Source organism: Coregonus clupeaformis, chromosome 33 (assembly GCF_020615455.1).
Source record: "Coregonus clupeaformis isolate EN_2021a chromosome 33, ASM2061545v1, whole genome shotgun sequence".
In the NCBI taxonomy this organism is placed as follows: domain Eukaryota; kingdom Metazoa; phylum Chordata; class Actinopteri; order Salmoniformes; family Salmonidae; genus Coregonus; species Coregonus clupeaformis.
The window spans coordinates 24,941,949-24,956,215 of record NC_059224.1 but is presented as its reverse complement, the minus strand read 5'-3'; the positions used below and the strand labels follow the sequence as shown (position 1 = coordinate 24,956,215).

Here is a 14,267-nt window from a genome sequence, read left to right as displayed (position 1 = left end):
AGTATGAAAATGTATGCACTCACTAACTGTAAGTCGCTCTGGATAAGAGTGTCTGCTAAAGTGTCAAAAGAATAATGTACATTTATACTGACGCTACACACACGCACACTCACTCACATACAAGCTGCTGCTACTCTGTTTATCTTATATATTGTTGCCTAGTCACCTTAACCTTATACATATCTACCTCCATCACTCCAGTGTCCATGCACATTGTAAATATGGTATTGGAACTGACCCTGTATATAGTATGCTATACTTAATTGTATTCTTCATATTTCTTCGTATTTCGTGTGTTTTGTCAAGTATTAAATTGTTATTGATTATTGCATTGTTGGGTTTTGAGTATGCAAGAAAGGCATTTCACTGTACTTGTGTATGTGACATTAAAAACTTGAAAAATTAAATTTGAAATAAAGACAGGCAGATATTGAGTCATAAGAGTGCTGAGATAAAACGACTCAAGGTCGCCATCTGCCGGCCTTTGGGCTAGTCCAATCTCAGTGCTCCAGATGAACTGTCTGTATACTCTGAACTGTTGCCAATAGTAGTTGCCCTCCAGTGGGTGGAGGACGTTCAACCTGTTAGAATTGAATTATGCTCAGATTCTATTGAGTAGTTTGTCATCTGGCAAATCTTAATAGGAGTCATAAATTTTTTGAGGCATTAATGCTATTATGGAGAATCGTTAGACTGGGAGTAGTAGTGCGATTCTGTTTGGTCCCAGCCCACTCGGGTGTGGGAGTGAATTAAATTGTAGACCAGATAGCCAAAAGGGCTTTAACATGAGTTAAAATTGATATTCATGTTCCACTGGGTAGAGGTGAGGCCAAATGTAAGATCAGAGCCATTTTGATAGATGTGTGGCAGAAGAAGTGGGACTCCGAGCCCAAGGGCTGGCATTTATATGCCCCCCAAAGAAAGGTTGGTGGACCAAGATTCAAAGGTCAGTTTAGGAAGGAAGAGGTGATGTTTGCTCGGTTGCGCCAAGGACATTGTTCATTTAACGTGTCTTTACATTTGGTTGGCAAGCATGTGAATGGTTTCTGTCCGGCCGGCGTGTATGGTTGATGAAACGGTGGAGCATGTGCTGTTGTATTGTTGTATGTGGAAGAGAGGGAAAGATGAATGTGTAGGGTTATTGGGGTTGGAAGGGTTTTGGGGGATGGGGGAGGGTTTGTTAGAAGTTAATAGGGCTCTTTTTTTTCTTCTTTGTAGTGCAGGATTAGGCAGGAGTAGGAAGTTTTAGGTTTTCTTAAAGGCCCAGTGCAATCAATAACGTGATTTTCCTGTGTTTTATATACACTACCAGTCAAAAGTTTGGACACACTTACTCATCCAAGGTTTTTTCTTTAATTTTACATTGGAGAATAATAGTGAAGACATCAAAACTATGAAATAACACATATGGAATCATGTAGTAACCAAAAAAGTGTTAAACAAATCAAAATATATTTTATATTTGAGATTCTTCAAATAGCCACCCTTTGCCTTGATGACAGCTTTGCACACTCTTGGCATTCTCTCAACCAGCTTCATGAAATAGTCACCTGGGATGCATTTCAATTAACAGGTGTGCCTTCTTAAAAGTTAATTTGTGGAATTTATTTCCTTTTTAATGCGTTTGAGCCAATCAGTTGTGTTGTGACAAGGTGGGGGGGTATACAGAAGATAGCCATATTTGGTAAAAGAACAAGTCCATATTATGGGAAGAACAGCTCAAATATGCAAAGAGAAACGACAGTCCATCATTACTTTAAGACATGAAGGTCAGTCAATACGGAACATTTCAAGAACTTTGAAAGTTTCTTCAAGTGCAGTTGCAAAAACCATCAAGCGCTATGATGAAACTGTATCTCATGAGGACCGCCACAGGAATGGAAGACCCAGAGTTACCTCTGCTGCAGAGGATAAGTTCATTAGAGTTACCAGCCTCAGAAATTGCAGCCCAAATAAATGCTTCACAGAGTTCAAGTCACAGACACATATCAACATCAACTATTCAGAGGAGACTATGTGAATCAGGCCTTCATGGTCGAATTACTGCAAAGAAACCACTACTAAAGGACACCAGACCAAAGGAAACATTTACACCGGTCTAATGTCCATTGCTCGTGTCTCTTCTTCTTATTGGAGTCCAAATTTGAGATTTTTGGTTCCAACCGCTTTGTCTTTGTGAGACGCGGTGTGGGTGAACGGATGATATCCACATGTGTGGTTCCCACTGTAAAGCATGGAGGAGGAGGTGTTATGGTGTGGGGGTGCTTTGCTGGTGACACTGTCTGTGATTTATTCAAGGCACACTTAACCAGCATGGCTAGCATAGCATTCTGCAGTGATACACCATCCCATCTGGTTTGGGCTTAGTGGGACTATCATTTGTTTATCAACAGGACAATGACCCAACACACCTCCAGGCTGTGTAAGGCTATTTTACCAAGAAGGAGAGTGATGGAGTGCTGCATCAGATGACCTGGCCTCCACAATCCCCCCGGCCTCCACAATCCCCCGACCTCCTCCCAATTGAGATGGTTTGGGATGAGTCGGACCGCAGAGTGAAGGAAAAGCAGCCAACAAGTGCTCAGCATATGTGCGAACTCCTTCAAGACTGTTGGAAAAGCATTCCAGGCGAAGCTGGTTGATATAATGCCAAGAGTGTGCAAAGCTGTCATCAAGGCAAAGGGTGGCTATTTGATGAATCTCAAATATAAACTATATTTTGATTTGTTTAACACTTTTTTGCTTACTACATGATTCCATTTGTGTTATTTCATAGTTTTGATATTCTACAATGTAGAAAATAGTTAAAATAAAGAAAAACCCTTGAATGATTAGGTGTGCCCAAACTTTTGACTGGTACTGTATATTTCCACAGTGGTTTTGGCCTGCCTGGTGACATTACCAGGCGCTAAATAGGTCAATAAGAAAGAGAGTTCCAAACCTCTATGCCAATAAAAGCTAGTTTTCAGTTTTCCCCTCCACACTCAGACCACTCCAAGACAGTCCTAGCAAAATTATTCCTTAAGAAATTGGTCTTTGCTAAGAAGCTATTTTTGATTCTATTTGACAATTTTAATTGAAAAACAATCACATTTAATTGTTACCCAGAAATTATTTGATAATGAAATAAAAAAGGCTGCATTGGACCTTTAATGTTTGGTTACTTTAATTCTTACATCTGTAAACTGTGATTGACTTCACATTCCAGTGCAGTAGGTGGCGGCATGCACCTCTAACGTTTGTTTGCGGACTGCTATTATATTAGAGAAGAATCCCAGCGTTCGGGTCGTCACTAGTTACCACAGACACAAAGTCATAAACCCCGCCCATTTCTACCATTTATCTTCTTAAATTTTGATTTTAACCGTAACCTTAACCATACTCACATACTGCTAGCCTTATGCCTAACGCAAACCTTGAATTAAGACCAAAGAGCAAATTTTTGTTTTTACGATAGAGCCAACTTTGTGGCTGTGGTTACTAGTGAAAACCCTGCTCTCGAAAGGACAGCGTATTTACGTAGGCCGCTCAACAAGTACGTTGATTTGCGAGCGGGAGATTTTTGTTCAAGGCAAGCAAGATAAACTGGAGGTAAGTGGACGCTGTTATTGTAACATTGGACAAATCCTATTCCATCACTTTAAATTAACATGAGTTAGCTACTATTTTGAGCGAAACGTCGATAACTCAGTTAGCGTTAGTGAAGTGCAAGTAAGCCAAGTCACAGACATGCCAGATGATTTAATTGTCGGCTCAGCTGGACAAATAGCGTAAGCAACTACGTTTCATATAACACAATATCGGTCATATTCAAAGACTGTTCAAGTCCAGTATTTTACGTTAGTCAAAAAAAGACACTACAACACCTATCTAGCTAAGTCTTATATTTTCAAGTTAATTGTTTGATGACTAGCTAACGTTCGATGTGATAACAAGATGCCTTAAAATGAAAGTTGGAGTTGAAAGATCAACATCAACAAGTTAACAAGTTAACAAGCCAGTTGCAATTACCGGTTGTGTAACTTCTGTTGCTAACTAGAATCATTTTGGATTCCATTCCAACAAGAAAATAACCCTGTCTTGATCAAGTTTAATAGCATATGGGTGTGTGTCTCTCAGGTGTTTCCTTTTGTGTTAGTTACTATCTGCCTTTCAGTTTCATCCTCTGTGAAAACAACTTATTTTATGAACTCTTAACAGACATACCTTCGCCTGTCCATAAATAAAGATGGCTATGAGGAGCGAGGCCAGGGTAGAGGTAGAGGAGGAGGAGGAGAGTTTTGGACCACAGCCACTGAGCAGACTTGAGGTAGGTGTTGGAGCATTTATGCCCATACTAATTTATCTGGGTACAGTATTAGCTGTGTGTTTGGCTGATATTGACTGAGGATATTCCACGTACTAGGCCGAACTGATCAATATTAAAATGTTGCGTCTTCACATCAAATGCATGATGGTAGTGTAATTTGCAATGTCTCCACACAGCAATGTGGCATCAGTGCCAGTGACCTAAAGAAACTGGAGGATGCAGGCTTCCACACCATTGAGGCAGTGGCCTATGCCCCCAAGAAGGAGCTGCTCAACATCAAGGGGATCAGTGAGGCCAAAGCAGACAAAGTCCTGGTTAGGTCACCTTCATTTACCAATCTCTTGAGTTTTTATTTTCTGCTCATTTTGGGTTGCCCACAGCTGATGTTAGGCCTGATATTATGACTGAATGATGTTCCCTACCTCTATGGTAACTCCTTCAGGCTGAAGCTGCCAAACTAGTGCCCATGGGCTTCACCACAGCAACAGAGTTCCACCAACGCCGAGCTGAAATCATCCAGATCTCCACTGGGTCCAAAGAGCTGGACAAGCTGCTACAGGGTGAGGCTGTCGTCTCTTTACCAGTTTCCTAGAACCTTTGTCATGACTCTGTTTTTCCACTTGCTCATTTTATTTGTCGCTATCATGTGTATAAAAGGCTTTCTCACTCTCTCTCAGGTGGGATAGAGACGGGCTCCATCACAGAGATGTTTGGAGAGTTCCGGACAGGAAAGACACAGCTGTGCCACACCCTTGCAGTCACCTGTCAGGTACTTGTCATGATGCCATTCTTTTTCGCACTAATAAAGGTAGACTTGGCTGTACACTCCTATCTCATCCCAATCACATCTGCTGACATCGTATGACAATAGCACTCTCAGGACATTGTTTGTGTAACGTTTTCCCCCAACTCAGTTGCCCATTGATCAGGGTGGTGGAGAGGGCAAAGCCATGTACATTGACACGGAGGGGACCTTCAGGCCAGAGAGGTTACTGGCTGTAGCAGAGAGGTGAGTTCTCTCATGGACCAACACAATAATAGAGTAACTACTGGGTTATATGACACTGACAGAGATTGAAATTTGGAGCAACATTATTCCACTACAGGAATAAAACACATACATTTGTCTGTTCAGAGTTACCATCATACATGCAGTACTCCTTCAAAAAACTGTAGAATGTACTGTTGTCTTTTATTAGGTATGGACTTGTTGGGAGTGACGTTCTGGACAACGTAGCCTACGCTAGGGCATTTAACACAGACCACCAGACCCAGCTGCTTTACCAAGCCTCAGCCATGATGGCAGAGTCCAGGTCAGACTCTATCCCTCCCTCAACCCTATTCCTGAGGTTTCTGATCCTTCAGATGTTTTTCCATTTCTCACATTCCTTGTTTTCCTTCCATGTTGATAGTATTGTTTATGACATGAATTGAAGTGATCTGGAATAAGGCCACTACCCTCTGGTCACCCAGTCTGCAACGCTATTGGTCTCTAACCATATGGCCCCTTCTCTCTCAGGTATGCCATGCTGATAGTGGACAGTGCCATGGCCCTCTACAGGACAGACTACTCAGGGAGGGGAGAGCTCGCAGCACGGCAAGGCCACCTGGGACGCTTCCTGAGAATGCTGCTGAGGCTAGCAGACGAGGTAAGGCCAGGGTTAGAATTACAGGGGCTTTGTCTGTTTGCCGAATTTCTTATATCTATGACTGGTGTCGGTCAAATACAATGTTTCTGTCAGTAATGTTCTGAATACTACTTTGTGGGCCCATTTATGTGTGTGCACAACTCTTCACAGTATGGTCATAATGCTAAAAACGTTGTCTCTCGCCTCGTCAGTTTGGCGTTGCCGTAGTGATAACCAATCAAGTGGTGGCCCAGGTAGACGGTGCTGCTATGTTCTCGGCAGACCCTAAAAAACCCATTGGGGGCAACATCATGGCACATGCGTCCACTACACGGTGAGTAGCTCCATTGACCCCATTGGGCTTTGCAGAATAAGGAATGGGGTCAGTCTTTTACATTCTGCTCCCAATATGTTATGTTCTAATGGTTTCAAACATAGCATACCACTTGTTAAGCCCCTGGTGTTCTAGAAGAATTCAGCTAGCTATCAAACTAAACCTCTGTAGCTCAACTGGTAGAGCGCGGCGCTTGTAACGCCAAGGTAGTGGGTTCGATCCCCGGGACCACCCATACACAAAAAATGTATGCACGCATGACTGTAAGTCGCTTTGGATAAAAGCGTCTGCTAAATTGCATATTATTATTTATTATAAACCTCTCCTCTGTTTTAGACTGTACTTGAGGAAAGGCCGCGGGGAGACGAGGATCTGCAAAATCTATGACTCGCCCTGCCTCCCTGAGTCTGAAGCCATGTTTGCCATTAACGCAGACGGGGTGGGTGACGCCAAGGACTGAGCTCAGCTGGAACCATGCCAGAGGGTGAGAGCATGGCTGTATTTCATGAGGCCATGCCCCTCACCGGCCACCGTAGACTTGCACAATGGCAGCTCTTTTGTGTTGTGTACACACTTCCCTGAGGCAAGGGCTAAGAAAAATGGCTAATATGGGAGATGCTGGCCATAACGGTTGATATGATTTTGGACCGTTCCATACTGAGAAAATAATGCATTCCTACACTATGGGAGGGTACTTTGCATGGAGTGTTGCCTATTGCCCTAAGGAGCACAGTGATGCACATGCTTAGGCCAACACTGTATACAGATCTGTATGGCTCTAAGAAGCTTTGAGAACCAGAGGGAGCTCGGCTTCACAAATGTGTGGAATTTATTTCACCGACCCAACAGACTTGTAAAATAATGATTGTTTTCTTTTTGTAATAACTCCACTGGATATGTGGACTTATTATTTAAGAAACGTAATGTTTTGAAAGTATTGTGACTTTGGTTTTTCAAGGATGTCTGGTTTTCTACAAGTGTTTTTCATTACAACCATTGTTTGAATTTGACATTCCCACTGTATATCAGATCAATTCTATTTATTCTATTATTAAGAGCAGATGTTTGATTGGATAAACATACCAGTACAGACCCCTTGACACTCTTCAATTTTCCCTATTTCTTTGTCCATTCCAGAACTATACTTTGTTTAAGATGCATTGTATTAAAACATTTTATCATTAGGATACCCTGTCTCCGGTCTACATCTATGAAGTTATTTGAACTCTGACTTAGTTGACAAATCATAATTTCCCAATTGTACTAATGACCAGGAAAAAATACAAAGGAATTGATGATCCTTTTTGGCGACAGAATACCATAAGCCAGAGGATAAACAAACATTAATTTTATGAATGCATTTAATAAATGAAGTTCTCATGAATATACTGCAACTAAGTCCTTCCTGTAGTATTGATCAGTACAGTAAAAAGCTTCTCAAACCAGTTTCACACAACTGTCACAGGGAAAGATTAGAATATAACATCAATTTTAAAGGACTAAGGAATATGTATTGGAATGTTAAAATAGTTATAACTTGCCCTATTGATACTAACAAATGGAAGAATACAAATGCAATGAGTGCCAAGTAAAAGTAATCTTTAACAAACAAAAATAAATAATCAAATGTAAACACTTCTCAAAACAAATCAAAGGCAGCATAACACTCTGGAATTAAATAAAGTAGATTGTCTTCAGTTAAGTAGGTAGCTTTGTGGTTAAGAGCGTTGTGCCAGTAACCGAAAGGTCGCTGGTTCTAATCCCCGAGCCGACTAGGTGAAAAATCTGTCGATGTGCCCTTGAGCAAGGCACTTAACCCTAATTGCTCCTGCAAGTCGCTCTGGATAAGAGCGTCCGCTAAATGACAAAAAAAAAGTACTTAAGGTAGTTAGCCTAAGAAGAAAGGGTCCATGCTCCTTCTAAAATGCCATTACATGGACTTAAAACTGGGCTTGTGCTTAGTTCACTGAAACCCATTACGCACTATAAATCTTAAATAATCATACCATCTATGTGAGCTGTGAGGCTAAGTGATTTTCAGGACATGTTTTGATCCAATTTGATTTTAAATTTAGGATAAGTTGTCAACATTGCATCACTACACCATCTAAACAACGGTAGAGGTGATGTTTCACTGGAGTCTATACAGGGGAATTAGTCCGATCTAGGTTACTCTGCACACATTTGGTCAACAACACTAGCAAGAGACTCTGAAACATGCTAAATTACAGTAGTACCGTGACTGGTTAGATGAAAAAGTGCTTTGAAAACAAATGATAATAGCATACTAAGAACATTTGTGAAAAGGAAATGAAAAAGGCAAAGATCATTCTTAAAAGGTACTGACTCCCAATATAAATTGATCACTCCATATCGATTCAGTGACAAATATGATAGGAAGATGCGTATCTACTTGGCGTACTGAGGAGAGGGAAAATTTGTCGTGAATGTTTCTAGTACACAGCTGATTGGGTGGCTTGTGATGAGCGAACTAGTTTGCCACTGGCCATCCAGTGGCAACCGCTGTGTCCCGCCCTATTTGTCCCCACCGGCGAGGGAGAGCTCAGTCGCCTTGTCAATCAAGGCTCCCAGCTCCGCCTCCAACTTAGCACTATCCTCCTCCTAAAGAATGAAAAGAAAGGTAAAAGTGCTGCCTAGCAAAGTCAACCCCATGTGCACAGTGAGCGCTCATCTCCATCCCAAAGAAATGTCTGCTTACCTCACTGGAGCCACTAGGCGTCTTCAACGCCAACAGGGCCCAGTTTTTAGCCTCCGACACATTCCCCAGCTCCTTGTGACACTAGAAATCAAAACACAAACAAGAGGACAATCAGAGGATCAGAAAAGTTTCCTTTTACACTAGTTACAAACTGGAGAAATCTACCGTTTAATTGATCTTGTCTACAGAATTGTTTTTCCAATACCTTGGCGATGTAAAGTCTCACTGTCTTAGAGAATCCCGGGTTCAGCTCCTCCGCCTGAAATCAAACAAGGTGGCGAGGTGGAATAAAACTGATGACAACAACATTTCAATGATTTTTTTCTTCTGTATAGAGGCTGAGAGTCAATTTGGCATTGGGCAACTGATCAAGTACCTTGAGGAAGTTTTCAAGGGCGTCGTGGAGAGTAGATGTTGGTGGTTTGTCATACAAGGCCGCTGCCGCCTTCCTCTCCAGCCAGCCAAGAGTGGAAACCTACAGAGGAAAAGGGATAGGGAGACAACGGACACGTTTTAGTTAGCATAGGACAGGTTGTATGGTTATGTTGTTTTTCAGCCAAGTCCCAATGTAAGGACTTGGGATAAAAAGCTTGTTCTGCTTACCTCATAACACCAGCGCCCCAGTAGGTAGAAACACAGTGGGTCATCGTCCCTAAGGGCAATCGCTCGGTCTAAATGCTCCTAGCGCAAAGCGAAAAGGCAGGGTAAATATTGTGCATACAAAAAAGTCACGTTTTCATGGGTTACTATTTACAAAATGTGTTAGGAAAGTGCAGATCTGAACATACACAACTGTTTTCTGATTTAGATTAAACTTTATAAACGGAGGACTTGGATGACATTATTCCAATAGGATTCCGAATAGAGTAAGAAACACACCTTGAGAATGTGACTGCTTTTCAGTTTTCCATGCATAGTCTCGTATTGGGAGGTGAGGCCTGTGAGAACAGCAAACCTGTGGAGGATTGAAAGAGATAAAAACATTTAATCTTACCATTTTGCAAAGGGTTAAGGGTCGGCACTACATCTCTGACAGTTTTCAGTGACTCACCACTTGTGACATTCCGCATTCAGGCCATTCTTCTTTAGAGCAAATTCTGCTTCTTCACGACCTGTGGAGTATAGATCAAAGGTCAAAAGCAAACCACCTGATACATCTGACAGTGCATGTTAAAGTGAGGGTTCTCTACAAAACCAAATGTTTTCTTCACCTTGTTCTGCATACAACTTCTTCTCCTGCTTGTCCTCAGTGGAATCATACATGTCACTGTAGGCACGGGCCAGTCGCCATAGAAACTCCCTGCTGTCGCCATACTGGTATCACAAAAAAACAAAATATACAACATCAGAGATGTAGCTAGGCTTAACTAAAAATATTTTAACACAACTTCAGCAACATGAAAACAAAATTTGCCACAAAAGATCCACATTCTCAGACCCCTTTCATTTGGGCTGACCTGTAGCTTGTTGGCAAGGAGCAGATGGAAGCCCTCTGCCTTCAGCCTGGCATCACCCGTATGAAGGATATCACTCTGGGCCAGGAGTAATGCCAACTCCCCACTTGGCACTTCAGCCATCACCTCCAACATCTCCTCCTCCTCTTCATCATTATTATCTTCTTCCTCCTGTGGTTCCTCTCCCTCCTCCTGGGAGTCCTCCTGGCGTAGAGTGATGGTCGTGGCGCAGCTCTTGTCCTCATCCTCCTCGGATTCCTCCTCCGGCTCTCTTTCCGCCTCCTTGTCGGTCTCCCGATCCGTGTCCCGATCTGTGTAGTCCGACTCAGCGTTGGCGGTGGAGTACCTGAGACAGTGATGACAGTATAGGCAGACAGTTAAGGTCACTACAGAATTATAGTCTAAGGGCCAGCCACCAAAAATGTGTTGTTCCGTGACCCAGGAAACAAAACTGCGAAATGTCAAAATCATTATGTAGATAATGTTATGAATATGAAAACTGTGTGGTTCAACACTTGTAAAAGTTGCACATTCATTTGTTATTTTTAATAAAAGTTACAATTTTTTGCACCAAAATCATAGGCATCTTGGGTCATTTCCCTAGCAACGTTCCGACATTGCCATGTTTCACCTTGGTTACTTTTGTTGCACACTGCCGCACAGAACACATAACTATTTGTGAGGTCAGTGTTCATCCTTGCATAAGCTCAACCAACACGTTACCGATCCTTTACTGATCCAGTTGAACCCCAAAACGAGGAAATGTTTTAACCATGTACAGTGTTTCTCAATTAATATAAGACATTTTGGCAGCTGTATTTAGCCTACAAGGGACATCATTGATTTGCCTGCTAGACAAACTAAAGACAGCACAACGTTTGCTAGATAATACAGCTCACAAAACATTTAAGGTCCCGACAGCTACATAAAGCGCTGTTCTGGCATCTGAGAAAAATCAATTTAGCAGTTTTCAACAGCTTCTTATCTCGTATTATTTCGGATTCCTCAGGTCCGGTACATACCTTGCTTTCTGCAAGCATGGACAACGAAATGTGTGTAACAATTGCAACCAAGGTGTAACATGGCAACCTCAATGCTGCTAGGGGAAATTACCCAAAATGCGCTATGATTTCAAAATTGTGATATTCAATGATGTTGAAACTTTGAGGTTGTTTCCTGGGTCACGGAATGCCTTTTCTGAAGCCTTTTTTGGTGGTTGGCCCTTGGACTATTAGCCCTATGCTCATGTTCTTACAATGCTATCTATCCCATGCAGTGATTGCAGTCCATCCTGATCTTACCCTCCTTCGCTGGTCTCCCCTCCGTACACGCCTTGACTGGCAGAGAAATAGATAGAGCTGGAGCTCATGGAGTCGGTGCGTTCCCGATGGCTGATGACGTGGCGACGTCTGCGTGCCCTCTGGCTCTCCTCAACACCCTTCCTGCACAGAGCAGCAGAGAGACATTCAACATACATGTCTTGAACAAAAGACACTGAACGAAAAACCTGACACATGATATATCCTAGATTCAGTGACCCCTTGGTGAACTCATGTGGCCACCCCCACTCACTTGACATCCTGGATGATCTGCTGGGCGATGTCCTGCAGGCCGGTCCTGAGCTCGGCCACCTCGAAGCGGAGGGAGGACACACAGGTCAGCACCTCATCCAGTTGGTTCCTCAGCTCCACCTGCTGCTCAGGGGACAGCCCCTGCACCACCGCCTCCACCGCTGCCAGGGCCTGCTGCTGGGCCACCGCCTCTGTGAAGGGACAAACGGAGACCGAAGAGATGTGTGTGTGGGGGAATAGACACACACCATTGCAAAGATATACATACTCATTACACACAGGCAGACCGCTGGACACACACACTTACAAACGGACATGCATAAATTCACACAGTCTCAGCTTCTGCTGCTATGCCATGCAGTGCCTACCACCTACCTTCTTCATGTGGCGCCATGTGGTGGGGTGTTCCATCTGGGCTGTCTATCAAGTACTCAGTGGGGTTGGTCTGGAGTAATAATGTTTGAGATCTTCTTCTACTAATTTCTTTGTAGATTATTAATGTAATCAAGCCTACACCCGCGGTGGCTCCTACACCCAGTCCTATCATCCAATTTCTCCCTAACGGCTTCATGTTGTGCCAAATTGGGACCATAGCAACTTCTTTAGATAACTCAGCTAAATAAGGTTGTGTTTGATAAACAATTGCCTTGGTCTATTGATAAAGAAATGCTAGCTAGCTAGATAGATAGATAAATTACTTATAGGGTAAATGTAAATACATTTGTGTCAGTCTCGAAAACCCTCATGGTAGCGATATTGACAGCATGATATTGGTAACGTTAGCTACTTTTGCTTTCGAAATGATCCGACAGCTAGCTAGCTTACTAGCACAGAAATACAGTGAAATAAACGCTTTCCAATCAAGCCGTTGAATTTTATGGTTAGCTAGCTATCTTGCAATCAATAACGCCAAGCTAGCTGACATCTTTAGCTTTGCTAATCAATATCTTGCATTTGGTATAAAAACAAATATGCTAGCAAGCAATGTTAACTAGTTAGGAACGATTAATATCGTCATCCTTGAGCTGTCAAAACAAGACGCTCGCATCGTGGTACTACTGACAGTGTGACGACAAGCAACCGTTTTAGGAGAACGCCCTTGAAAATGATTATCTTAGCTAGCTACCTACTCTATTCCGCCTGCTGATAAGATACGTTTAAACTGTATAATGTAAGAGCAGTAACCTTTAAAAACGCCATCACAACTTGTACCACTTTCGTTTGCGTTTCGACCTGTGCCGAGGGGGAATGATAAAAATGCAGGACTCCATGAAACGTGTCACATATTAATAATTCCGTCGAGAAACTATAGCTGTGTTCGAATACCCATACTAACATACTGTTATGTATGGAGGACTAAAAGTGCCACAATTAAATAAATAAATACACCATTAAATAATTACTTAAATGTGTCATTAATTAATTAAAATTAGAATTAAATACATAAATGTGTTATTAAATGTGTCATTAATTAATTCAAATACCGATTCATTTTATGTAAAATACATATATAATAATTTCACTATTTACATTTACATTTCATGGTCCTGCGTTGGAGTGCTTCCTGAATTACTTAAAACTGTCAAACTGACCCATCAAAAGTTGGTAGGCGGAACCTAACGCCTGATTGGTTACCCTCTGCATCAAGCCAAGACAAATCAATTCCGGATAATGGATTGATGCAGAGCTACTGAACACATTCCAATACACTGGGTGGCGCTATTCACCTCTACGTTGGTTTAGTTACACGGTTAAACAGAACTTTCATTGCAACGGCTAAAAATCAAGAGAAGACTCGGTCCTGCTAGCCCCAATGTTGAGACGCTGTGTGAGGTGCAGGACAAAATGTCTAAAAGTTACCTTCTCGGCTCGCCTCAGCTCGCTTGGAACCTCGACTGAGCAGGTGCTAAAAAAGTATATGTTAGCAGGTACCAGGTACTTTTTTCGTAATGGAAAACCAAAAAGGCGAGGCGAGGCGTAGTAGGTACCATGTAATGGAAAAGCACCATTAGATTTTGAAGAAGTGTAATATCGTTACATGGTAAGTTTAGTCTTTTCCTGGTTTCAAAGGCTGCATTACAGTAAAGTGATGTCATTTTCTGAACTTACCAGACTGTTCTAGCTGTTCTATTATTTGCCTTTTACCACTTAGTCATTATATCCACAATATGATAGTTATTTATCCGAAATCTAAATGTGGAAGATATTTTGTGAATGCACCAATTGTCAACCTTACAATATCGTTGCAATAT

The 14,267-nt window shown here is 42.1% G+C and overlaps 2 protein-coding genes across 2 annotated transcripts; one reads left to right on the top strand and one right to left on the bottom strand.

The window, feature by feature from the left end:
- The first annotated feature begins 3,315 nt into the window (after positions 1–3,315).
- Positions 3,316–7,458, top strand: LOC121548852 (DNA repair protein RAD51 homolog 1). Its single transcript, XM_041860471.2, has 10 exons — positions 3,316–3,591; positions 4,201–4,309; positions 4,486–4,623; positions 4,752–4,869; positions 4,987–5,078; positions 5,224–5,318; positions 5,509–5,622; positions 5,829–5,958; positions 6,150–6,271; positions 6,608–7,458. Exons 2-10 carry the CDS (start codon positions 4,229–4,231, stop codon positions 6,729–6,731), a joined length of 1,014 nt encoding a protein of 337 aa, XP_041716405.1. The 5' UTR covers positions 3,316–3,591; positions 4,201–4,228; the 3' UTR covers positions 6,732–7,458.
- Positions 7,459–8,072: 614 nt separating this feature from the next.
- On the bottom strand, positions 8,073–13,300 carry rmdn3 (regulator of microtubule dynamics 3). The gene is made up of 12 exons (XM_045210233.1): positions 12,391–13,300; positions 12,017–12,206; positions 11,746–11,886; positions 10,448–10,790; positions 10,202–10,304; positions 10,042–10,102; positions 9,870–9,945; positions 9,594–9,671; positions 9,367–9,465; positions 9,196–9,249; positions 8,991–9,071; positions 8,073–8,893 (listed from the first exon to the last, which is right to left on the bottom strand). Exons 1-12 carry the CDS (start codon positions 12,605–12,607, stop codon positions 8,807–8,809), a joined length of 1,530 nt encoding a protein of 509 aa, XP_045066168.1. The 5' UTR covers positions 12,608–13,300; the 3' UTR covers positions 8,073–8,806.
- Positions 13,301–14,267: the final 967 nt, after the last annotated feature.